At 36.0% G+C, this 24,820-nt stretch overlaps 1 protein-coding gene across 2 annotated transcripts in view; it reads left to right on the forward strand.

The window, feature by feature from the left end:
• Positions 1-21,961, forward strand: part of MAP4K3 (mitogen-activated protein kinase kinase kinase kinase 3) — a 185,496-nt gene extending 163,535 nt beyond the window's left edge. The window contains exons 25-34 of one of the 2 annotated variants that reach the window (XM_029231412.1): positions 4,915-4,975; positions 5,057-5,174; positions 6,934-6,992; positions 7,991-8,094; positions 12,091-12,262; positions 14,092-14,160; positions 14,239-14,331; positions 17,231-17,301; positions 19,802-19,857; positions 20,527-21,961. In XM_029231412.1, the coding sequence (XP_029087245.1) occupies positions 4,915-4,975; positions 5,057-5,174; positions 6,934-6,992; positions 7,991-8,094; positions 12,091-12,262; positions 14,092-14,160; positions 14,239-14,331; positions 17,231-17,301; positions 19,802-19,857; positions 20,527-20,614 (891 nt within the window). In that variant the 3' untranslated portion in view covers positions 20,615-21,961. The remainder of the gene's footprint in view (positions 1-4,914; positions 4,976-5,056; positions 5,175-6,933; positions 6,993-7,990; positions 8,095-12,090; positions 12,263-14,091; positions 14,161-14,238; positions 14,332-17,230; positions 17,302-19,801; positions 19,858-20,526) is intronic. The other variant, XM_029231413.1, reaches the window with a different exon arrangement.
• The last annotated feature ends 2,859 nt before the right edge of the window (positions 21,962-24,820 follow it).

Below are 24,820 nucleotides of genomic sequence, written 5' to 3' on the forward strand. Positions count from 1 at the left end.
TTGGAGTATAGAATGGGTGTAGAATAGTAACAATAAATGAAGGTGGATGGGTAGGCGGGTGCCAAACCCCAGAGCTTTGTGTAACATGCTGATGATCAGATCTGTGTTTTAGAAATATCTGTTTGCATTGTGGTGAGAGGTGAGACTAGAGATTATGGTTAAACGGTAAAGAAGTGTTTAGTCAGAGCAGAAGTGGAGAGGACAGAGGGGGAAAAATGGGGTTTGGAATTGTATGGGGACATTTTTGATTGTCACAGTGACTTAGAGGAAGCTTTTGGCATTTAGTACCCAGAGACCAGAACTGCTAAACAACCTGTGCACAAAAATGATGATAATGATGATGGTATTAATAGCCAATACCTGTATAAATCTTACTACGTGCCAGGTACTGTTTTTAAATGCTATTAATCTTCACAGTGACTCTTAGAAGTAGATACCATTATTATTCTCATTTCAGATGAGAAATCTGAGGCTCAGAAAGTAGCTTTTCAGAGATCCCACAGCTGTTAAGTGGCTGAATTGGGATATGGACCCAGGCGAGCTGGCTCCAGAGTCCATGTCCTTAAATACTTCACCATACTGCCTCTCCCACTTGTATCACTTCTACAGAGAAACACAGGACTTAGAGAATTAAAGAGCTAGAATTGGCCAGACTGAATGACCAGTTCAACAAGGAGGTTAAGAAGTCTAGGTTGGGGCTTCCCTGGTGGCACAGTGGTTGAGAGTCCGCCTGCTGATGCAGGGGACGCGGGTTCGTGCCCCGGTCCGGGAGGATCCCGCATGCCGTGGAGCGGCTGGGCCTGTGGGCCATGGCCGCTGAGCCTGCGCGTCCCAAGCCTGTGCTCCACAGCGGGAGAGGCCACAACAGTGAGAGGCCCGCGTACCGCAAAAAAAAAAAAAAAAAAAGAATGGAAGAAATCTAGGTTGACTTCAGTTTTCCAACTTGAGTGACTGGATGAGTGACAGTACAACTTGGCAGGATGTGGTATACAGAAGAAGAGGTCAGTTTGAAGGGAATAATGATGCATTCATTTTGGTCATGTTGAGTTTTGGGTGCCTATGAGATGTATGACTAATTCTCCATTATTAATATAAATTGATTACAAATAAAATAGAAAAATCCGTAAGTAATGATAATTTCTTCAAAACTAAACATTTCCATCTTTTCTCATCACAACATTTTTTTTTTTTTTTTTTTTTTTTGCGGTTTGCGGGCCTCTCACTGTTGTGGCCTCTCCCGTTGCGGAGCACAGGCTCCGGACGCACAGGCTCAGCGGCCATGGCTCACGGGCGCAGCCGCTCCGCGACATGTGGGATCTTCCTGGACCAGGGCACGAACCCGCGTCCCCTGCATCGGCAGGCGGACTCTCAACCACTGCGCCACCAGGGAAGCCCATCACAACGTTTTTTAAACAGATTTTCTAACAAGATCCTTAACTGATATACTTACTCTAAATCTTAATCTGGAAGGAGGTATACAGTGAAGTGGCTGAAAAACACATATGAACTAGGGAGAAAAGAAAAGGATCTTGTTATTTATAATAATTAGTAAATAACAGTCAAAAGTGGTAAATTTTTTTGGATATAATAAGATACCTAAAAATCATAGTACTGGTAACAATATTAATTGTAAGTAACAAGACCAATGTCATGTTTACATGGGGTAAGCATTTATTAACCTAATTTAAGGGGCTGTTAAGTGAAGGTACCTTCAACCCCCCCCCATTCCCACTCTGCAGTAACTCCCCTTCTTAGGTGCTTTAGCATTTGAAATTACATTATTACGGTAATATTTTCTGAGCTAAACACGCCCATCAAGGTGAATGTTTTCCTTCCCAGAGGAAGCCTATAAGAGTAGAGAACACGTATGTGTGAGATCTTAAGTTTTTCCATCTTCCTGTGAAATTGATTATTAGGCTGGTTTTCTCTGTACTCTAAGGAAAGAAACTGGGTGGCATGAGTCTGCTAGATAGGGGAAGATGCTGAAAGGTGAGAAAATGACACAGAACAGGGTCTTGATTTACAAATCTCTTTCTGCTGTTATTATTTATAGCTAGCATTTATGGAGTGCTCAATGTACGCCAGTCTTCTAAGTATCTTACACCTACAAGGAACATCGTGTTCACTCACCACAGCAACAGTGTTGGGATAGGAGCTCCATTTTACAAATAAGAACACTGAGACACAGAAATAAGTCAGTTATCCAAGGTCACAGAGTCAATGAGAAAGCAGCTGTCTAAATCTAGGCAAAATGCAGAATCTACTCTTCCTTTTTTTTTTTTTAAATAAATTTGTTTATTTTATTTATTTTGGGCTGTGTTGGGTCTTTGTTGCTGCACGTGGACTTTTTTTCGTTGCAGCGAGCGGGGGCTACTCTTCGTTGCGTTGCGCGGGCTTCGCATTGCGGTGGCTTCTCTTGTTGTGGAGCACGGGCTCTAGGTATGCAGGCTTCAGTAGTTGTGGCGCCTGGGCTCAGTAGTTGTGGCTCGTGGGCTCTAGAGCGCAGACTCCGTAGTTGTGGCTCACACGCTTAGCTGCTCCGCAGCATGTGGGATCTTCTCGGACCAGGGCTCGAACCCGTGTCCTCTGCGTTGGCAGGTGGATTCTTAACCACTGTGCCACCAGGGAAGTCCCCAGAACCTACTCTTCTTAAGCACTATATAGCTTTACTAAACTGATTATTTCATCCAGAGCCTATTTTGCTAAGAGAAGTAGGCATTAGAAATCTAGAAAAGCTTTAGAGTTTTATTAAACATGGCTAAAAATGAAAATCCGAAGTGAAAATCCAACACTTAATAAAACTTTGCATAAATACTCTTCCATTGTCCCTATGTTGATATTACCAAAGGAATTTGTGTCTTACCCTGGTACTTTATATATGCTTGTATTAAATAAACTCACTTATATTTACAAATATATAGTCCCATGATAAATTTGTTTGGTTTGGTACTTGTAGTACTTTGTAAATATGTATTTTTATGGAAATAAACTCACTTCAACACTGAATTAAATAAAAATCAGTTTCTTGCTCCTTTGGTAACATGTACTGGTATGTGACTTGGAATTAGTCATTGCCCTTTTTTTTAATCTGCCTAATTTTCTCAATAGCCAATGAATTCTCAATTCTTCTGTGAAACTTTTATGAGAGCATAAAGCAGGAAATGTTGTTTATGTTCTTGCAGTCTGAGGCACGGTTATAGGCAAGTTTTCTAAAATTAAAAACCACTTGGCGGGAGGACTTCCCTGGTGGCGCAGTGGATAAGACTCCACAATCCCAATGCAGGGGGCCCAGGTTCGACCCCTGGTCAGGGAATTAGATCCCACATGCATGCCTCAACTAAGAGTTCACATGCCACAACTAAGGAGTTGGTGAGCTGCAAGTAAGGAGCTCAGCTGCTGCAACTAAGGAGCCCACATGCCACAACTAAGGAGCCTGCCTGCCACAACTAAGACCCGGCACAACTAAATAAATACATACATACATAAATATTTTTTTTAAAAAACCCACATAGCAGAACTTCCCTGGCAGTCCAGTGGTTAGGGCTCTGCGCTTCCAATTCAATCCCATTGAATTGCGCTTCCAATTCAATGGGATTGGATCCATTGAACCCAGAGGGCATGGGTTCAATCCCTGGTGGGGGAACTAAGATTTCACAAGCCACGCAGGACAGCCCAAAAAAAAAAAAAAACATAGCAGTGCCACATTTTACTTGCTTGGAGACATTAGGTGTTTCATGTGGGTACATTTTGCAAATAAATGAAACAGGTTTTATTAAAAATAGATTTTACTTTGTTTCTCACCCTTTTATTATTCTGTTTTAATTATTCAGGACCATCATTGTGACTTTTAAAGCCTTTTTTAACGTAATGTCCTTAGAGGCCTTGATATGTTTCATCATTAGTCTCTTCCTTCTTTCTGTTCCCTACCCTCATCCCAGTCTGTTTTGGAGTAACCTAGTAGGAATTGGCAGGGCAAACCCAGCAACCAAACTTGTTAAATCACAATGCTTAATTACATTCATCAGTGGTTCTCAAACTTCAATATGCAACAGAATCACCTGGAGAGCTGATTAAACCGTAGATTGCTGGACCCACCTTTAGAGCTTCTACTTCAGTAGCTCTGAGATGAGGTCCAAGAATTTGCATTTCTCATTTCTAACAATGCCGGGTGATGCTGTTGGTGCTGGTGCAATGACCACTTTGAGAACCACTGATATGCGTATGAAATATGTTAATGAGAGCAGTTGTTTTTTTTTCCTTCAAAATATATGTTTCATGAAATCCCTTTCTTTACCCAAAATACTAATCACCTTAAAGCTTACAAAGAGGTGTCTCCCAGTTCTTATGTGCTAGATTTCAGTAATGAATTCCATATATATGTCCTTTATGATTTATAAGTTTTCATCATATTCTCTCTTGGCCTTTTTTTCCTCCATACCTACTATTTCCACATCCTGTGTTTCACCACACCGTGATCCTTTTTTCTCTTCTGCTCCAAAAGCCATGCATGTCCATATGCCTAGATAAGACCGTTTTTTGGAAGTACACAGGAGAGTCTTAATTATTTAAAACCTCAGAACCAAAATAAAGGAATAGACATTGTTTGAAAATGTCCTTTTCCCTGTGTAGTTTGGGATTATGTAGTCCTAACTATAAGGAGAGTGGAGCTAATCATGTCATGTTGGAACTTAGATAATGAAATTACACTGCTAATTTATTTTTCTTCCATATAAATATGTTATGTGTAGCATCTTGTTTTACTTGCCTTATAAAATGAATTTCTATTAAAAATAAGTTTCTTTTTTAAGAACTGGCCTAATGATATGGTAGCTACATGGTTAATATGTACATATTTACACTACTATTATCTATTATCCTTTGAAACTTTGTGCTTTTTTTTTTTTTTTAAATCAGCTATTCCCCCGAAGGTGTACATGGTTGTATGTAATGAACAATTGCTTACTATCAATATCTGGTAAGTCTTTCAGTTTTTAAATACCTTACAGTTGCTCCTATTTATGTTATCAGCTTTTATGACATATATTTTTCTCTGCAGGTAAAGCTTCTCAGCTTTATTCCCATAATTTACCAGGGCTTTTTGATTATGCGAGACAAATGCAAAAGTTACCCGTTTCTATTCCAGCACACAAACTCCCCGACAGAATACTGCCAAGGTAACTGTACATTTAACTATGTTTTCATCCTTAGAGATAATATGTTAATTCATTCTAAAAAATAGATATACTACAGAAATTGAAAAAGCACGGGTTTGTAGAAATCACGTGCAATGAAAAACTGTAAGAAGTAATGTATTTTTACAAGTGTTTATCACATTCTTCTAAAATTTTCTGCTTTATACTTTCTACTTATATCAAGCATTTTCTTTCTGAGTTTTTGATTGTTTTTCTACAAGGTTAAAACTATTTTTTTCATGTAATTTGCTGGTAATTTTATGTCACATATAGTGTTTTTGACTTATTTGTGTCAGTCTGAATAAAATGAATTTTCTCCAAGTAGTTTCTAAACTTAGAAAATTTAAGTGAGTTGTTAAATGAAGATTTTTTTAGAAGATAATTACTACTTAGAAATCGAGATTTTTGCTTTTCTACTTTCAGGGATTTTTATTTATGTTCTTTCTTCTTTTTGGTTATTATTATATTGGGCCTCATTTGTTGAGTAAAAATCTTTTGAGTTTGGTATAAATTGTATTTTACAAAAACTTTATAATGTAACCATTCTTCCTTTACAATATTAGTTGTAAAGCAACTAATGTAGAACCTTAACTTTTAAGTACCTTGAAAATCTGTTGTTGTTAATTGCTGAGTTTACAGTATAGCTAACATTTGCCCCTTCATGCACAAAAACTTTTAAAAAATTAACTTTTGGATGAAAATCATTTTAAAATACACTGCAAGCTTTTCTGTCTTTAAAATAGATTACACTGAGTTTAACTGGATCTTTTCATGGTGACTTAGTTATGATTATGAACTTGATTTATGACACTTGTATTATAATATCTGTAGTTGGACTTAGGGATATTGCTCCTATGACTAGTCAGGAAGTTTCTTTCCTCCTGTACAGTTTATGTGCCCCTCTTTTTCTCCCAGCGGCCACTTTGTGCTGTTATCTTTCTGCCCACTTAAAGTATGACTCCATTCAGCTTTCTAACTTGATAATCCTAAATTCCTGTCGGCATGGAAACTGACCTCCAAGCTTTAAAAGTAAAGAGCCCCCAAAGAATGTAAGGCACATAAATGTTAATGCATTAACTTTTTGATATCGTTTTGTCAGAATAGAGAGCTATTCTTATATCAGTTTGTGGCTCATCTTTTTACTTTCTCAGTGGTGTCTTTTGGTAAACCAAAGTTAATAATGTATTAAACAAATTCATTCAACAAATTGAATGCCACTCATAGTTTGAGGTGCTAAGGATACAGCAGTGAAAGAAATAGCAATTTAAGTTTATCAGTATTTTCCTGTATGATTTATTTTTGCATTTTTAAAAGAAATCCCAGGACTTCTGTGGTGGTCCAGTGGTTAAGACTTTGCCTTCCAATGCAAGGGGTGTGGGTTCCATTCCCCGTCAGGGAGCACATGCCTTGCAGCCAAAAACACAAAACATAAAACAGAAGCAATATTGTAACAAATTCAATAAAAAGACTTAAAAAAAAAAAAAGAAATCCCAAGGTCGTATTCTAAAATGTAAATATTTTATAGTTTTGTTTTTCATATTTAAATCCTTAATCCATTTGGAATTGATTAGGGGGAGTTGAGAAAGATATCCAATTTATCCTTATTTTTAATAGATGATCTGTTATGTCAGGACCAGTTTTTAAACAACTCATCTTTTCTCCACTGAACTGTAACAGTACTATATTTTCATATACTAACTTTGCCTACATGTATTATATATTCATTTCCATTTCCATTTAGGAAATTTGCTGTATCAGCAAAAATCCCTGAAACCAAGTGGTGTCAGAAGTGTTGTGTTGGTGAGTAAACTGTCCAAAATCATGTAGCTCTCCTGCTTTGCAGAGTGGGTAAGAAGATGCTGTGAGGCACATTTTTAAATCTAGCATAAAACAGTACTACTTTAGGACGTTCTGCCAGTAATAGTTTATTTTTCCCTTTTAAATAAAATAAATGTATTGGTCATTCTATGTTCATATAGTACCTTGCACATGTAGTTGTTTTGCAGATAATTTATTGACTAGATAAATGGAGAATGACTTTATTACAGTACTTGATCATATCCTGTTCTCTAAGGAGCCTGTTACTGATCATTCACCATTTTGCTTTGTAATGGCTTATGAGACTACATTTATTCACTCAGCATACTTATTATTTATTCTCATACCTTTAATAGATGAAACGTTATGCTTGTGATGTGAACGTTATAGTCTCCCTGATCACACACCACTAGCCGAAAGTCCTCCCCAATGCCCGTAACAACTAGCTGGTTGATTTGCATCTAGGGAAAACCAAAAACAGTTTCCTTTCCTCCCTTAAAAAACTCTGAGGCAATTCAGTTTTATTATTTGTAAACCTGTATCTTGAGATTTGATTAATGTTTTCATGTAGTGCGGCCCAAAGCATTACTGCCTCTGAACATGACTACCAAAAAGCACCCTGAATCACCTGCCCCTACATGTGCTGCAGCTATCAATTTGGGAAGTTCTCCCCAAACCTACTTAGACCCTTTTTTCAGGATCTTGCTAATCTCTCTGCTACCACAAGACCTCAAGTTCTTCTTCCGGCCCCCAGGCCCCATAACAACCAGCATTTTCACTTGGGAATACAAATAAAAATCCTGCAAGTGATAAGGGAGTTTCCTGCTACTACCTGAAACAGCATTTCTTTTTCACTCTGCAGTCTAATTAAGAAATTGAACTGGCAGTCAACTTTTGTTTGTTTTCGAAGTATGCAACTGTTACTGTAAGGACTTTTTTATATTATAAGAAAACTTACATATACTTTTTTGCCTTGACAGTGAGAAATCCTTACACAGGCCACAAATACCTATGTGGGGCACTTCAAACTAGCATTGTTCTATTAGAATGGGTTGAACCAATGCAGAAATTTATGTTAATTAAGGTAAGCATGAATGTCACCCTAAGTCATTTTTAGTATAAAAGCTTGTCAGTTTTCCTGTGCTTTCAGAAACTTTTTTTTTCCAGTTAATTCTCAAGATTTAATGTAATAATTTTGGATTATATGGCAGAGTGATGAAAATCTGCCCAATTATAAAAAACTCAGTTGGCCTGATAGAAATTTTGAAAGAGACTAGATAAATAGTTCAGGGATATGGCAATGGGAGCTGGAAATACTGGATCACATACACAGTCTGATGTCAAGAACAGGAGGTACTAAGAGAGCAGTGAAATATTGTTTGAATATGTTATCTGGTTGACCTGTTCTATCACAGCAGAGGGACAACCTGCGGATTGGCATTTGGCCTTAAAAAGTTAAGGGATAACCATAATGAAGGGGAAATTATTTGTTTTGGATATATGCCTATGTATTAATTTTCCCAGTCCTTCCCATGGATGGTGTTTTGTGCCTTAGTTTCTCTAGAACCTTTAAAGAAAAAAAAAATTTTTTTTGGCCACTCTGTGCTGCATGTGGGATTTTAGTTCCGTGACCAGGGATCTAACCCACGCCCCCTGCAATGGAAGCGCAGAGTCTTACCACTGGACCACTAGGGAGGTCCCTTTAATGAATATTTTTTAAAACATTTAATATTATTTAGCTATAACTTAAATTTAGAGGAAAAACTAACTTAAAACGTATGAAGTGCTGGCTCAGTCACCCCAAGGAAATACCAAATGAAATTTTTAAGCTATTTTCTTCACTATTTTATATAGATTAAGTAGTCTTATTTCATGAGCATTTGATATCTCCATAGAAGTTGGGATCGGAATATAATTGGAGTGCATTCCTCCTCAATTATATAATATAGAGTTAGGATGTTTAAAGTATTGGCTTCTGTTATGTAAAATTTTATGAGTGACTGGGGAATCTAGTTTTAATTTTCACATCATTATTTATTAACCTCAAAATTAACTAGGGCTAAAGAAATGAAAAAAAGAGTTTCAAGAATTTACAACCCATTGAGGTAATATTTCCACAAATAAATTCACTGAAACAAAAATTCTTTAAACCAAAAACTGAAAGGGAAAATAGCCTTATAAATTATCCAAAGCAGAGCTTCTGAACCCAGCCCATTTCTGGCCACATGGTTTTGTTCTCAGTTCCTCTTTGTTCTTGCCTGTTTGACAAAAAGCATGGCGTATCCTAGATGGAGTGGTAAAGTGTATGTAGTTATTTTTCTACAGCCCTTTCCTTCCCTGTCTTCCTCCTTAGTCTCTTTTAGTATGTCCTTCCTATTCCTTTCATTCCTAACCTCGATCAGAATGAAAACAGTTTCATTACATCAGTTGTTCATGGATACTAATAGTCTGATTAAACCTTAGTATGAATGAATTTTATGTGTTACCTGATATGTTAAACTATTTATCCTAATACGTAATGAAAGACCCTTTTCTCTGTTAAAGGAATTTTATGTATTAAGAGCATGCAAGAGAGAAAATATACTTTGAAGACATGGGAAGCTTAAAAATTATCCATCCATGTTTTCTCTTTTCCGGATAGATGGTACCAGGGAGCCTGCCCCTGACTGATGAGGCCTGTTGCCAGTATTCTAGGATGTTAGACTTACAGTACAGTTCTACTTGTAGGCCTCCTTCACGACTTCTTGCTCTTCCCACTTTACTTAAACTCCCTGAGCTACACGCCCCTATTTATTTCCCTTCATCTTAACCCAGTTCTTTCTCTGTGTCTCTTCTTCGAGATTTCTATATGTATATTTTGTTTCTATGTTTGGCATTATCTCAATTAGTATTTTTGATGTTTTCTATACTACAACTCTTACCAGATATGTTCAAAAACATTCTTATGCTTTCCATATACTTCCTCCTCATGAGATTTCTGAGTAAGTTTTTGCTTCTGTAGACTACATTTTCAATATAAATAAAAGTTATAAATTGAAGCAGACATTCATGTACTTATTACGAATCAGGCAGAGTGTTGTTTAACTAGAGAGATAAAGAGTAAGACGTAGTCACTGCCCTCAAGGACCATCACCAGTAGCGACTGGATTTTAAACTGTTATATGGGAATCCTCTTCTGTTAATGACTTATACATATTGTTTAGTTATTGTTCGAAGCTAAGTAGAAGTATTCACAATGTGTTGGTTTTCATATTTACTGAGGAAAAAATACGGAAGCATTTGTTTTCTTCCTGTCTTACTGCTCTTTCCACATTTCAAAGAGAATTTTTTTAAATGTTTTACCTTATTAAAAATAGGACAGATTTTATCCATAGCATATCCCCAGGTGGGAATGCTCCCAGAGAGGGTGTTTGGAGAGTGTTCGTGAAGGAGTGTCTAGACCTCTGGGATGGGGGCACTTGGGCATTCACGGGGAAGGAAGAATGTGGGAACAACAGGTGTGCACAGAGCTTCACGTTCCAGCCATGAGGACCACACTGCATCTTCTGACACTTTAAGACTAGTAGTTATGGGAGCCCCATTTCACCTGTTTATTTTCTCTATCATTTATTTTCTTTAGAATTTACAGTGAGTTACCAGCGTAAAAAATAAATCAGTTTCAGTAGTTTTTAGAGATACTAACAATAGCCATTTGGGAAGTATAATGGAAACACGGCCCATTTATAAGAGCAACAAAAATATAAAATATATTAAGAGTAGACTTAATAAAATATGTGTTAAGACCAATATATTTTTTAAAAACCTTTTTATCGTGAAGAAGAACGTTGCTAGCACCTCAGACCTCCCTATGGCACCCCCTACAAAACAGCTGCCTTGTTTGCATGTAAGCATGCACTTCTAAACATTAGCATTAATTTTACCTGATATTTCAACTGTATACAAGTAGAATCATAACATTCATTTGGGTCTCACTTCTGTGCAACATTATATTTGTGTAGTTGTTGGATATAGCCATAGTTTGTTCGTTTTCACTGTGGTCTAATTTCCCATTGTGTGAATGTGTCATCATTTTATCCATTCTACCATTGATAGGCATTTGGGTTACTTCCAGTTTTTGTTATTCTGAGCAATGCAGTTTGTGCATATTTTTGCATGTCTCCTGTGGGTGCATGTAGTCATGTTCTCTAGAGTGTATAACTAAGAGTGTTATTGCTGGGTTCTAAGAGATGTGTATCTCGGCATTAATAGGTATTGTAATTAACCATTGTGGTCACACCAGTTTATACTCCCACCATCAGCGTTAGGAGCATTTGTTTGCTGTTCTCTGAGTAACCCTTATTATTGTCGTTCTTCTGGCGGGTGTGTATGGTTATCTTGGTTTTATTCCCTGATTACTAATGAAGTTAATGTTTTCCTCTATTTTTCCAAACTTTCAGAGTGTGAATTTAGTCTCTTTGTGGCAAAATAAAAATAATTTTAAACTTATGTAAAAGTAAAGTGGGTTGCATTTTAACTAAGTTAATTTATTAAATAGAATCACTTGAAATACAGGGCTAAATTTCTCTTATTTGCGGTTGTTTTTTTTTTCTGTCCACACTTCTAAGGGGAATGTCTCTTGCTCATTAGCATTTCAGTTTTCTCATCCATGTTTGCTCAGCTGGTTAAGAAGGCAGAGGAGTAGTACTGAAGCAGCCTGGGATTAGGAGAGAGGAGGCTCTGCCACACAGGGTAGGGGGCAGGGGCGACCCTGGGCCAGCCACCCAGTTGCTGGGTCTTAGTTTCCAACTCTGAAAAAAGAGGGTTGGACAGGTGATTTGTAAGTCTGTTTCACCCCCAATATGCTAAAAATGTGTGGTTTTTAACTTAAAAATTTTTTACAGTGCTTAACCTAAATTCTTTATACAGATACTTTCTAATTTAGATTTTCTGCATACCCTGAGTTTCTGTGCGAAGAAGCAATCTTTATAGTAGAAAGCACTATTTTATATATTCTCATAAAACTAAAAATTCTTATTAGTGTTCTCATGAAATTTTTTTTGCTTTTGTTTTCCTTTGTTTAATATATTTTGGTTTTTTCTAGCACATAGATTTTCCTATACCGTGTCCACTTAGAATGTTTGAAATGCTGGTCGTTCCTGAACAGGAGTACCCTTTAGTTTGTGTTGGTGTCAGTAAAGGGAGAGACTTCAACCAGGTGGTTCGATTTGAAACAGTCAATCCAAATTCTACCTCTTCATGGTTTACAGAATCAGGTTTGTGATTTTTAATGAATTATTAAGTAATAAATTTACTATATCTTTCATTAGGCAAAGGTTATTTTTAAAGATCTTGCAAAGGCCCTTTGTTCAGAGTCTTTGGCAACTAAGGGAAATGTTAAAGAACCAATTTGCCAATAAATATTGATTAGTCAGGAGTTTGTTGGAAGCCTGAAAGAGTGTTCACAAAAGGAAAAGAATTGAGACAGTTTTTTTGGCATTGAAAAAAAATGATCACAGACGTTCACAAAAGTCTAAAGACAGTTTCATGGCTTGCTGAATCCCAGGGGACTTGAAACAGCTTTCCTTTGAGGACACATTACTGAAGGAAAACATGGCCAGCCCTTGACAACATTATTGTGGCTTCTCTTTGGTGCCCCTAAGTTCTCTGTTAAATTCTCTCTTTAGAGGCCCATCTTCCCTTTGAGACACGGGGTGAACTCCTGCTTTCTAATCTCTTCCTCCCTATTTAACAAGAAGGGATTGTTGGTTGATTAATATTTTATTTAGTGAATTTCAGTTGTCTTAGTTCTCCCAAGCATTTTAATTTTAAATCCTTTTCTACTAATTGTTGAATGAAGGGCCTCATTTCCTGACAAAAGAATTTTGTCCCTTCCTTCCCAGGAACTTTTGATTACTTCTCTTACCATAGTGAAATCCCTTTATTAGAAGTTAAACATGACAAATATAATTCATCTCTGGTTTTGAGATGATGAGACAGAGTAAGAGACAGAAAGTATGTTTAGGATTTTGTATCAGCTGAAATTATAAGCTAGTGGCTTCCTAAACTCTGCTGCACATTAGAATCCACCTGAGAAGCTTTTAACACTCTTGATACCTCAAGTCACACACACCCTCGATTAAATAAGAATATCTGGGGCCAGCAGCTGGGTGTCAGCAGATCTCCAAATGATTCCAGTGTTCGGGAGCTAATTGTTATAAGCAATTTGTAAATCTCATTTTCCTGGCTTTCTATCCAGTAATGCTAGACTGGCTTCTTCTTGACTAATTTTCACCAAGTGTGTAAGAGTCACAAAGGTCTCGTTGACCTGATGTACAGGAGGCCTATTCCATATCCTTCCAACCCTGGTTAGTTACAGAAGTACCAGGTCTAAAATACGTGTGAAGGTCTGAAATACAGCCATCCATGGATTTATTAAGATTCTAAATACTGTAGGAAATAGAAAACAGGCAAGCTAGACTTTGGATCAGACCCACTCTCCAGAAACAAAGGCCTATAGTTTAGCAGTTTCAGTTTTGATGTTCATACAAAGCTTGGGATATCCTACTTTTTGCTTCCTGGAAAACTATGTCATTTAAACATTTTCAGTTTGTGAAAACTTTCTTAAATCATTATTATAAAAATAGGGCCTCTATGCATTTTTATGGTGCTTCATACTTCTCAAAATACTTCAGTTTTCTTCTTAACTCATTTGGACCTGAAGTTATTTGTTTGACTCTCTGATTCATTCATTCAACAAATATTGAGAAGTATGTACACAGCACAGCCCCTGGCCTTCTAAGCTTAAAATCAGAAATTAATCATTGCCATAATATAGAAGATTAGACTCCTAATTTCACATATGAATAAAATAGTGGCATCACCAATAGTAATGACAATAGCTAACCCTCCATTAAGCACTCACTTAGTTTAGCTCTTGCATCAAATTTTGAATCCAAGCCGCCTGGCTTAACCACTACGTATGTATAGTTAAAAATATATATCCATTTAAAATTCCGTGATGTTCAGAATTCTTCTTTTTTTAATGTCTCTGCTTTAAATATTACTGTTTTCTGTAAGTTTTATCGAGTTTTTTGTGTTGTAGATACCCCACAGACAAGTGTTACTCATGTAACCCAGCTGGAGAGAGATACCATTCTTGTATGCTTGGACTGTAAGTTTTTATTTATGAATATCTTATCTTAATGAGTTTTTTTTATCTTAGTTTCTGAGTGACTTTTTTTCTTTCTAGGTTGTATAAAAATAGTAAATCTGCAAGGAAGATTAAAATCTAGCAGAAAACTATCATCAGAACTCACCTTTGATTTCCAGATTGAATCAATAGGTAAGCCAGAGTTTTGTGTTTCTTGTTTGATTGCATTATGAACTGCTTAAAATAATTTGTCTAATAATTATTTGAAATTATAAAAATATATTACTAAGGGCTCATTCTTTTAAATTGTAGGATGTAATGAATATGAGGTGAATATCAGTCTTTGCTTTTACGTATTCTCTAAAATAGTTTAACAACCGTGACATAATCTGTAAATAATGTTATTTTCCCTACAGATTTGGCATTTTCAAAATAAATAATTAAATATCATTATTCATAACCTAGTTGTGAATTTCCATTTTCTCCAGACTCCTGCACAGTTCCCCTATAAGTACTTTAAAATTTAGTACTCAGTATAGTCTGTTGTATTTTTGCTGTTGTAGCTCCTGATCAGAGAGATCCATAAGTATGTGGAATTTCCTTCTTGCCGTTTTTACATTTTGCTTGATGAGTTTTTTCTGAAAACGGATTTCTTACACAATCAGTATTCTAAAATGATTACATTCAGGAAAAGTAAGGTGAAATGATCATACACAGTTTTTCTGGTGTCCTTTATCAGTAAAGATACTTGCATGTATATGCATTGGCGGACGGTAGGGCCGAGGGCAGATAGTTCATTTGTCTTATTCTTGGTCCTACTTTTATTCTTTCTCCCAGTTAGAATGCCTCTCTCCCAACAAGCAAACACTGATGATAATAACAAGTCAGTTTTGACGGACATCTGCTCAAGGTGTTCAAATGGAATCCATATTTAAAATCACATAGCTAGCTCAATAAAGAAGACAAAGAACAGAAACTCAAACTAGTATGCACTCCTGAGTGGTAAAGAAGACTAGCAGTGTCCCACAGGAGATGGGGAACCAGAGCCAGGCTTGTGGTTTGAGGTGCCTACTAATCAAGACTCTCCCCACATAAGGCCTCGTGGTTTTATAGGGGATTTTTATCCACCATTGAAAGAAGGAATCGTTCCTGTGCTCTACAGACTGCTTCAGATTGTAGACAAAGAAGGAATGCAGAATAAATCAGTGTTTAACACTATTGATACTAAAATCAGTTAAATTATACAGAAAACAAAATTACCCAATCTCATGAAAATAGATTTTGGAAAATCTGTATAAAATACTAGCAAATAGAATTCCATATCATCAAATAGTAGACTTTACCTCAGAAAAGCAAAGATGGTTCAACACCAGAAAATTTATTTATGTAATATAGCACATTAAAGATTAAAAGCAAAAAGTTATGTAACTCTTCAGTAGATGCACAAAAAGCATTCAGTAAAATCTGTCATTCATGATTTTTTTTTAAAAAAACAACTTTTTAGAAATTAGGAGTAGAAGGAAATGTCCTTCATCTAGCAAAACCTATTAAAAGTATTGTGTTTAATGGTTAAACTAATTCCCATTAAGTTGGAGAATGAGATAAGGATGTTTGCTATCATCACATTTCAACATAGTCTCATTGGACTATGAAAAGGGAACTATGAGGATTAGAAAGATATAAGTAAAAAGTCCTTTTTTTGCTGATGGTATGAATATCTACTAGAATATACAACTCTAAACTGTTAGAACCAATAAGAAAATTCAGAGTTGCTAGATATGAGTAACACAGATAGATAGCTTTCTGATATGCCAGTAAGACATGTAATCAAACATATTTAAGACCATCATCTAGGAAATTCCAAATTATTGTTTAAAAGTATAAAAGAAGATTTAAACAAATGAACTACACCGCTTCCATGGATAGAAACACTGAATATGGGAAAGATGTCAGTTCTTCACAAATTAATCCACACATTCAGTGCATTTGCAATAAAAATCCCAGTAAGGTATTTTCTGCCACTTGATAAGCTGATCTTAAAATTCATATGGAAAAGCTAAAGGCCAAGAACAGTAAAATACATTTTGATGAATACTTGCCCTACTTGATATTGAAACTTACTATAAATCCATAGTGATTAAGACAGTGTGGGATCAACACAGGGATAAACAGAAGAGGCTCAGAAATAGACCTACGTGTAATTGGAAATTTACATCATATGTCAGTGGGGAAGTGAGGTCCTGTTCAACAAATGATGCTAGTACAATTGGTTATCTGCAGGAAACAAAATCAGACTTTTTGCTCACTGAATACACACAAAAATATATGTTAAATATGTAAATACAAAAAGCAAAACTAGAATTTTTAGAAGGCACATATGCCTGTATCCCAGTAATTCTATTTCTAGGTGTCTACCCCAGAGAAAATTTTGTACATGTATTTAAGAAGAGGTACAAGAATGTTTATTGCAGCATTTTTGTAACAAAAAAATTAGAAACATCATTTGGTTCATCATACTAAATGTATGAAAGTTGGAAACATCCAATATAAAGTTTACACTGATAATGTGAACTTACTGTGTTGTAATAGTAAAAACATGCATGAGAACAACAAATACCAAGTACATAACAGTGGTTATCTCAGGGAGGAAGGAAAGGTTAGAATACAACTAGAGTAGGAGTTTATAGGGATGCTGGCTGTATTCATTTTTATTTAAAACAAAAAGCAAATATGGCAAAATGTTAGCATTTGAGAGTTAAATGGTGGATACATGTGTTTTTAGGCTATTCTCATATTTTTCTATATGTTTGAAATATTTTATCAAAACAAAAATTTCTATAGCAAAAAATACTTTCAGTGAATTTTCTTTTTCTTATCAAAAAGATGAGTAAGGTCTGTATAGTATTTATGCTATATAGTATATACTGTGTAGTTCTAGGCAGTATGGTAAAGATGCCATTATAAATATGGAATGACTAACACTAGTTATTAATTGAAATATTGTTATGCAAGGTAGAAAGAGGGATGAAATAATGCTTATCAGTTGAACTCTTGTACTATTAACAGTAACTGAGATGTTCTTGCCTGCTAGTTTGCCTGCAGGACAGTGTGCTAGCTTTCTGGAAACATGGAATGCAAGGTAGAAGTTTTAGATCTAATGAGGTAAGTAATCTTTTAAAAAATTATGTCCATTAAATAGTCATGAAGCATTATCAAATTCTACATCACACAATACTCTTTAACTTTGGAAAATTCCTGATTGATGCAAGGAATACTTGATTTGCTAATTTTATTGATATTTTCTGTATTCAATCTAGTGATAAAATTAATGGCGCATACTTTATAGCAACCTCTCTCTGTCCATTCAGTCAAACAGTTTCAGTGCATATTTTATGTGCTTCCAGATAATCACCCTTATATTCAGAACAAGAACTTCCTAAGTACTGCTAACAGTGAGCCAACTCTGATTTTCTTTCAACTTTCCCAGGCTGTCACCTGGAACAAGAGTACTGATGGAGGCTCTCTCTGTCTTGAAGCACCTTTTCTACTTTGTATTTCAGAAATAATGACCAATGCAGACGATAAGTAAAGGGTTCCACATTTCTCTTGAAGCCACCTTGCCTATTTCTGGTATTCTTATCTCCTTAGTCCTTCCTCCCTTAATTTAACTCCAGGAATAATTGAACTCCAAGTCATATGACGTGTTTAATTCAGTTCATCATTTATGCCAGAAAGTGCTGGGGTTATAAGCATGAACAAGACTTGGTACTTGCCCCCTAGAATATTACAGGCAAGTAAAATCATCCTAAGTTCTTTCAGTAACCCCAAGCCAGTCTCATTAGTAACTTTTACTTGAGCGTTGGCGGGAAGGGAAAACATTAGGTGCCTCAAGCAAGAAAATAGTTCATTTGTGTTTTAAACTGTCGGTAGTTAAGATCAGCATTTCTTCTAACCAGTAAACAGTATAGCAGAATGATCATGAGCGTGGGTTCCTGAGGAGACACCCGGGTTCAGTCTCAACTCTCCTGTTCAGTAACTGTGTGACCTTGACATATCACTTAACTTCTCTTTGCCTGTATTTTTTCATCTGTGAATTGAGGATAACAGCATAGTACTTATTTCATAGGGTTGCTAAGATTAAACAAAAGGAAGTATGTGATGTGCTTGGCACAATGCCTGGCCTATGGTAAGTATTCAAGAAAGGTGGATGCCAGTATGTTTCTTTTTTTAAGATTTTTTTTTGTTTTAATGTGGACCACTTTTAAAGTCTTTATTGAATTTGCTACAACATTGCTTCCGTTTTATGTTTCGGTTTTTTTGGCCACAAGGCATGTGAGATCTTAGCTCCCCAACCAGGGATCGAACCTGTACCCCCTGCATTGGAAGGCGAAGTCTTTAACCACTGGACCGCCAGGGAAGTCCCCTGCCAGTGTGTTTCTAGGATTAATTCCCGCAAGAGGGCTCACCTCTCAGGAAGATTTTTTTTTTTTTAATCACCTGAGGGAATGGAGCCTGGAGATAAGAATAGTCAACAGCTAATAAACACCAGGCAGAGAAGGAAAGCCATCATAGGATACAAGAGAATGGTTTAAAAAAGATAGTTTGCTCAAACAATCACCTGAGGGGCTTTTTCACACTACATAAGCAGCCCTTACTAAATACAACCTCTCCAAAAATGCTATGTCCTTCAAGTAGGCAAATCCCAAAATACTGAATACTTTGAAGATCATGCTGATGAACCGTTACTACTGAAGTGAGCATGTTGTATCCTTCAGGTGTGCTAAGTTACAAAAGAAGTCAAGAATCACTGACTGCTGTTTCCAGAATAATTTCAGTTTCAAAATCAAATTGTTTTTTCAGCCTACCAAATTTTGGGGAGAAGCTACTGCCATTATAATTGGGAATGTTTTGCTTTCAGTAAGCAATAAACAATGGGTTTCTCTTTCTCCTGTAGCCTTAGTCTTAACTCCCCAACTGGGAATGTTCACACTGAGGACTTCTTTAAGGACATATGCCATTAGAAAATATTATTTCAGGAGACTTGGAAAGAAATGGGAAAGAGAATTGTTATCTACTGAGCATTTCCTTAGCTAGGCATTATACCCATTAATACTTACAAGAATACTGCAAGATACCACTGCAAAGTAAACACTGTCTTTCCCATTTTGCAGAAGGTAAAACCGTTTCCAACAAATTACATACCTTGTGCAATTGTCACAGCTAGTAAGTGGGAGAACTGGGATTTAAGCTGGAATCGTGAGTTTGTCCCATCATACCACACTGCAGCCTTTCAAGTGCAAGGACCAGACCTAAGTGGCTTACTACTGCAAGAGCCTTGCTACCAGCATTAAGGTGACTGACAGGAGGTTTCTGATAAATAAAACGGACTAGGTGCTTTGCTTTTAACTTTTTCCGTTGCAGTCTGTATGCCAGCAAATGGTTTACTACTCTCATGTTTTATGATTAATTCAAAATTAGCCAAATTTTTCCTGGACTAACAAATGGATGCACTTATGTGCTGATTTAACAAGTTAACAGTCACACAGGGATCTATTTCCATCTTAGGACTTATGCTTCTCTTCTATAGAGTTATAAATTAAATGTCCATATAAAATTTTGTGCCTTTCATTTCAGAAATTAAATTGATATTTTAATTGAACAGGTAACACAAGAAATTTCAGATAGCACGAGAATTTTCAGACTGCTTGGATCTGACAGGTATGAAAAGGAGTTGTATTAAATACATAGTTCTAAACATGTTTTATAAACCCAACATGAAACTCGTTTCTTTTTTGAGAGAATTGAAATTTCTACAGTAATATATTCAACATTATATTTTTCATAATATAAGAATTCACAGGTCAGAAAGTTATGAAACCTTTGAGAATGTGCCTGATCTTCCAGTTACCAAGAATGTATAGATCTGTCAGTACTACTTTTGCATTAAACGTAATATCTAAAGTATGATTTACAGGACAAGAGGAGATACCATATGCTAGCAAACAGAAAAGTTTTCAGTTTTAGTACCAATAGGATTTGGAGTTCTATTCTGATTTACTTTCTGATTCTTGAACTACAGATTGTTTTCAGAATTCATGATAAGAATTAAGTTCCCCCAACTTATTCCTAGTATAGGTTTTACCCCTCTGACTCTTAGGACAGCACTGGCTTAGAGGTGGGAGGTGGTGGGCAACAAAGGTGTACTTCCCAGAGCTGGAACTGACTCTTCAATCATAGTGATTTGCAAATGGTTTCGGCCTACATAGCAGATAAGGAGCATTTATTAGAGGCATACAATGAAGAAGCAGTGGAAGAATTTTCTGCTAACGTTAGTTTTCAAGAATAACTTTGTTTTTTTGTATGTTTTTTGTTTGTTTGTTATTTTAGGGTCGTGGTTTTGGAAAGTAGGCCAACCGATAACCCCACGGCAAATAGCAATTTATACATCCTCGCGGGTCATGAAAACAGTTACTGAGAAATGCTGTGCTTCGACAGTTAGCTCTCGAGAGAAAGAACACTACCACTGCAACATTAACGGATGCTCGAAGCTGTACAAAAGCTGCAGTTACCTGGCTTCAGTTGCTTGTAATTTATTGTGGCATGAGACAAGATGGGGAAATGTTTTGTTTTAAGTGGTATGGATATATTTAGCATATTGAAACCACACAAGTGCTTAATTCACTGTTATGTAATCTTTGTACATATAGGCAGTATTTTTCTGTGAAACTTCATATTGCTGAAGACATACACTAAGAATTTCTGTAGATAATGTATTTTATGAGATGTACAAGTTAAGTGTCTTATCTGTACAGATGTAAATGTTGATGAAAATGCAATTGGGATTAATATTTTAAGAATCCTTTAGTATATTCTTGGGTGCGGCTATATTACAAAATGGGATGCTGGCAATGAAACCGTACATTTAACACTATTGTATTTTTATTATATGTAATTTAGTAATATGAAGATAAATCTTGTAACTTTTAAAATTGCAATGGAGGCTGTAATCATTTTATAATCTTGTTTTTAATTTTAATGCAAGTACACTGGTGTGTTTATATTTGCACAAAGTATTGATATGTGATGTATTAAGTCACAAAAGTAAGCTGTGACATCGTCAATATGCATTTGGCTCCCCAGCATCTTTTTAAAATGTATTTGGATTGTTTTCTATGTGAAACAAACCAATTAACCCCCTGTTGTAGTAACTGGTCTTTTTATATTTCAGCAGAATCCTGTAAGATTGCTTGTCTGTGCTTAAAAACAATACCTTCGAAAAAATTTTTGAATCACAGAATAGCGGTACCGTGACATAGCACTGCAGTTGTCTGAATTACAGTATGCACAAAGTATAAGTTAGCATTATCAAAGAGTCCACACTAAACATTTCTTATCATCACTTTGAAGAACTATAACATTCCATAGAGCGAAGTGGTTCAAATTTCTAGTGGGATTTTTACTTTTGTTGGCCTTATTTTATGATCATTTTCATGTTTCTTTTGATTTAGAGTATTAACACTTGGCCAAAATAATTTAGTTACTACCTCATATAAACAGTATAATGGTTACTACACATCACAGGAACTTAGTTTTGGTTAAAGTCATTTTTGATTGCTTTTTTCCAGTGGAATATGTATATACCAAGTTTTAGAAAAATGCACACTTTGGCTCTTTTTTGCTATATGTTCTTTATATTTTAATGTGAATATATACACAAAGAACAAACTAAATTGTGATTTATGTTCTTCATTTATTTTAATTGACAGTGCTTTTAAATATGTTCCTGATTGTACATAGTGTAAAATAAACATGTTTTTTAACATGCTGTTGTATAGTAGCTTGTCATCTGGCTTAATCTGTATATAGTGAGACTAAAACATATTAAGTAGAAAAAGTTTTTTTAATTATTCTAAAATCCTTAGGTAACCATTCTGATCCTTCAGATCTTGATTTTTTATTTGGTCTGTCTCCTCAATTTCATAAAGGGGTAATATTCCCACATTTGTGAAAAGGGCATCTTTTGTAGAATCTTCAATTTCCTGATCAGGAAAATTGGTGAAACATTCATAATCTTTTGGTTAGAGCGGGGCTCGGCAGACTGCACTTCTCAGCCCAATCCTGCGTAATGCCTATTTTTATAAATGAATTTTATTGGAACGCATTCGTTTGCATGTTGTCTATAGCTGCTTTTGCAAAAAATAGTTTTCCCCAAAAAACTATATTACCCACAGAGCCTAAAACATTTACCATCTGACCCTTTATAGAAAGAGTTTGCTGACTCCTGGGTTAGAGAAAGGAAGGGAGAATGCAGTTCTGGAGGCAAGGGGGGGAAGATTATATGTGGGAAGAACTGGGTTGGGGATCACGAGGTGACATTTCTACTCTTGTTAATGCTCCTGCCTGTTGTTAGGACCTTGGATAATTAACTCCAGAACAGTTTCCTTATCTAAAAATGTGACTTCTAAATCATACAGTTGTTAATAATCATAGCAGTTGTGTACATTTATCACTCTGCTCAAATACATTCTGACTAATCTTAGCATTAATAACTGAATAATGACTGTTTTAAAAACACATCTTTATCAGTATAACATTATCATCAGTTTATTGAAAAACAGACTCATGGAAAAGATTTTCAAGAAATCAGTATTCTGTCCTGGGCATTTATTGACAAGGTTGTTGATCCTTTTTCTAGGCCACTGTTTCTTCTAATTTCCAAGTCCTATAAATTATATAAAGGGTCACATCTCAAAAAAAATAGACTTTCACGTTTAACTGTCAAGCATTTCAAAATATTTCCAGAAGATAATGTATACAACTGGTTGTGTGTTATCTATACAGACCCCCGGAATCAGTCTTTGAGAGAGAGGCCCAGTAATCTATGTTTCTATGAAGTTGTACAAATGATTTTGATGTGCAGCTCTTCATGAGAACCACTGGCCCAACATTGAATTTAAATCAGTGTTTCTGAGTGTGGTCCAAGTATCACTCACCTTAGAATAATCTCTGATGACACTTAAGAATGCGATAAGAATGTACCCACTAACTTCTGATTGAGGATCTTTATTCACTCAAAAGGAAGAGAGCCACTGACTGAAATGTTGGGAAAGATCTGTTTCATCTTCATTGAAGTTTAAAGCTGTCTGTCTTGTTAGCTAGTTTCTTAGACATTGGTGTTGAGAAGAATGAGATCGATTGTTTCTGGGCCTTATTGGCATCATTAATCTTGCTAGTATGTCCCCAATTTCAGTAGAGACCAGGAAATAAAGGATAGGTATCCCTTTTTACCATTACTAGAAGAAGGATAAAAGTGTGCTATACAAAATGTAATAATAAGTGCCCAATGCGTGTGTTTGTGCTGTTCCACATGCTTTACATAGATTCTCCCACTGAAGTCCCAGAACAGTCCAATGAGGTAGGTAGGTATTGTTAACACCATTTTACAGATGAAGAAACTAAGGCACAGAAAGATTAAAAAACTTGCCCAAGAATATAGCCGGGAAGTAGTAGAGCTAGGATTTGAACCTGGCCACTCAGTTCAAAGTGTATACTCTTAACTACTGTGCTAAACTATGTACTACACAGAATATATGCAGTATATTCACCACCCTCTAAAATACACTCTAGCATTTCTCCCCTGAAATTAGACTTATTTTCTCCGGGAATTGGATTTCAAATTCTGATTTTCACTGTCTCTTTGCAGCAAGAGAAATTAACTCTCTGTCTTAATTTTTCACTTTATCAAAAAGGATTTTCCTTATTCAAAGTGTTTTGTATAAGAATAAAAGGATTTGCATATAATTAATTTTACAATTAAAGCTTTTGAAATATGTCTAGTCAAAACTCATTACAAAGACTTTCTTTTAGTTTGTTCTTATGAGATAATTATTTAACTAGCATACATTGATCATTTACAGTAGATCCAAGCTCTTTACTGGCAGTGCGGAAAAGATGGAAAATCATCATTCCCAGTATTCCAGGAGCACACTTGGATGAATAAAGATAAATTTAAAGAACAATGCAAAAGGCTGTGCCTAATTCTGGTTTGGGAAAAGGAAAGCCTTTGTGCAGAACGTTGTATATAAGCCAGGTTGTTGATAGATGAAGAGGAGTGTATCAAGTGCAGAAAAAATCAGGGTAGGGAGCTGTAGGCTAGACTAAGGCATATGCAAAAATGCCGCTTGTTCAAGGAATACTGACGTTAAATGCGGCTGAGCTTAGAGTGTGTGGAGCAGAGTAACAAGGCACGAAGCTAGAAAATAGGGATGGGCCTGATTGTGAAGAGCTTTCTAATGAGAAGAGTAGCTCTAATAGTCAACAGTTATGGAAACTGCAGAGATCAAATACCATGAAGATGAAAATAGCTGTTGGCAAAAAAATAAATAAGGGGGAGGGACTTCCCTGGCGGTCCAGTGGTTAAGACTCAGTGCTTCCAATGCAGGGGATGCAGGTTCGATCCCTGGTGGAGGAACTAGGATCCCACATGCTGCGTGGTGCGGTCAAAAATAGAAAGAAAGAAAAAAAAAAATAGCCGTTGGGTTTGTACCTAAGGTTATGGTGATCTCTTGTATCCTTACTGAGAAAGTTACCTAAATAACATGATGAGGGCAAAAATGATAGAGAAATAAGTTGATGTTAAGTTTACCTGGGAGTATGTTTGGTCTTGAAGGAGGTAAAGGTT

Source organism: Monodon monoceros, unplaced genomic scaffold, assembly GCF_005190385.1.
Source record: "Monodon monoceros isolate NGI ecotype Baffin Bay Population unplaced genomic scaffold, NGI_Narwhal_1 Super_Scaffold_19, whole genome shotgun sequence".
NCBI lineage: Eukaryota > Metazoa > Chordata > Mammalia > Artiodactyla > Monodontidae > Monodon > Monodon monoceros.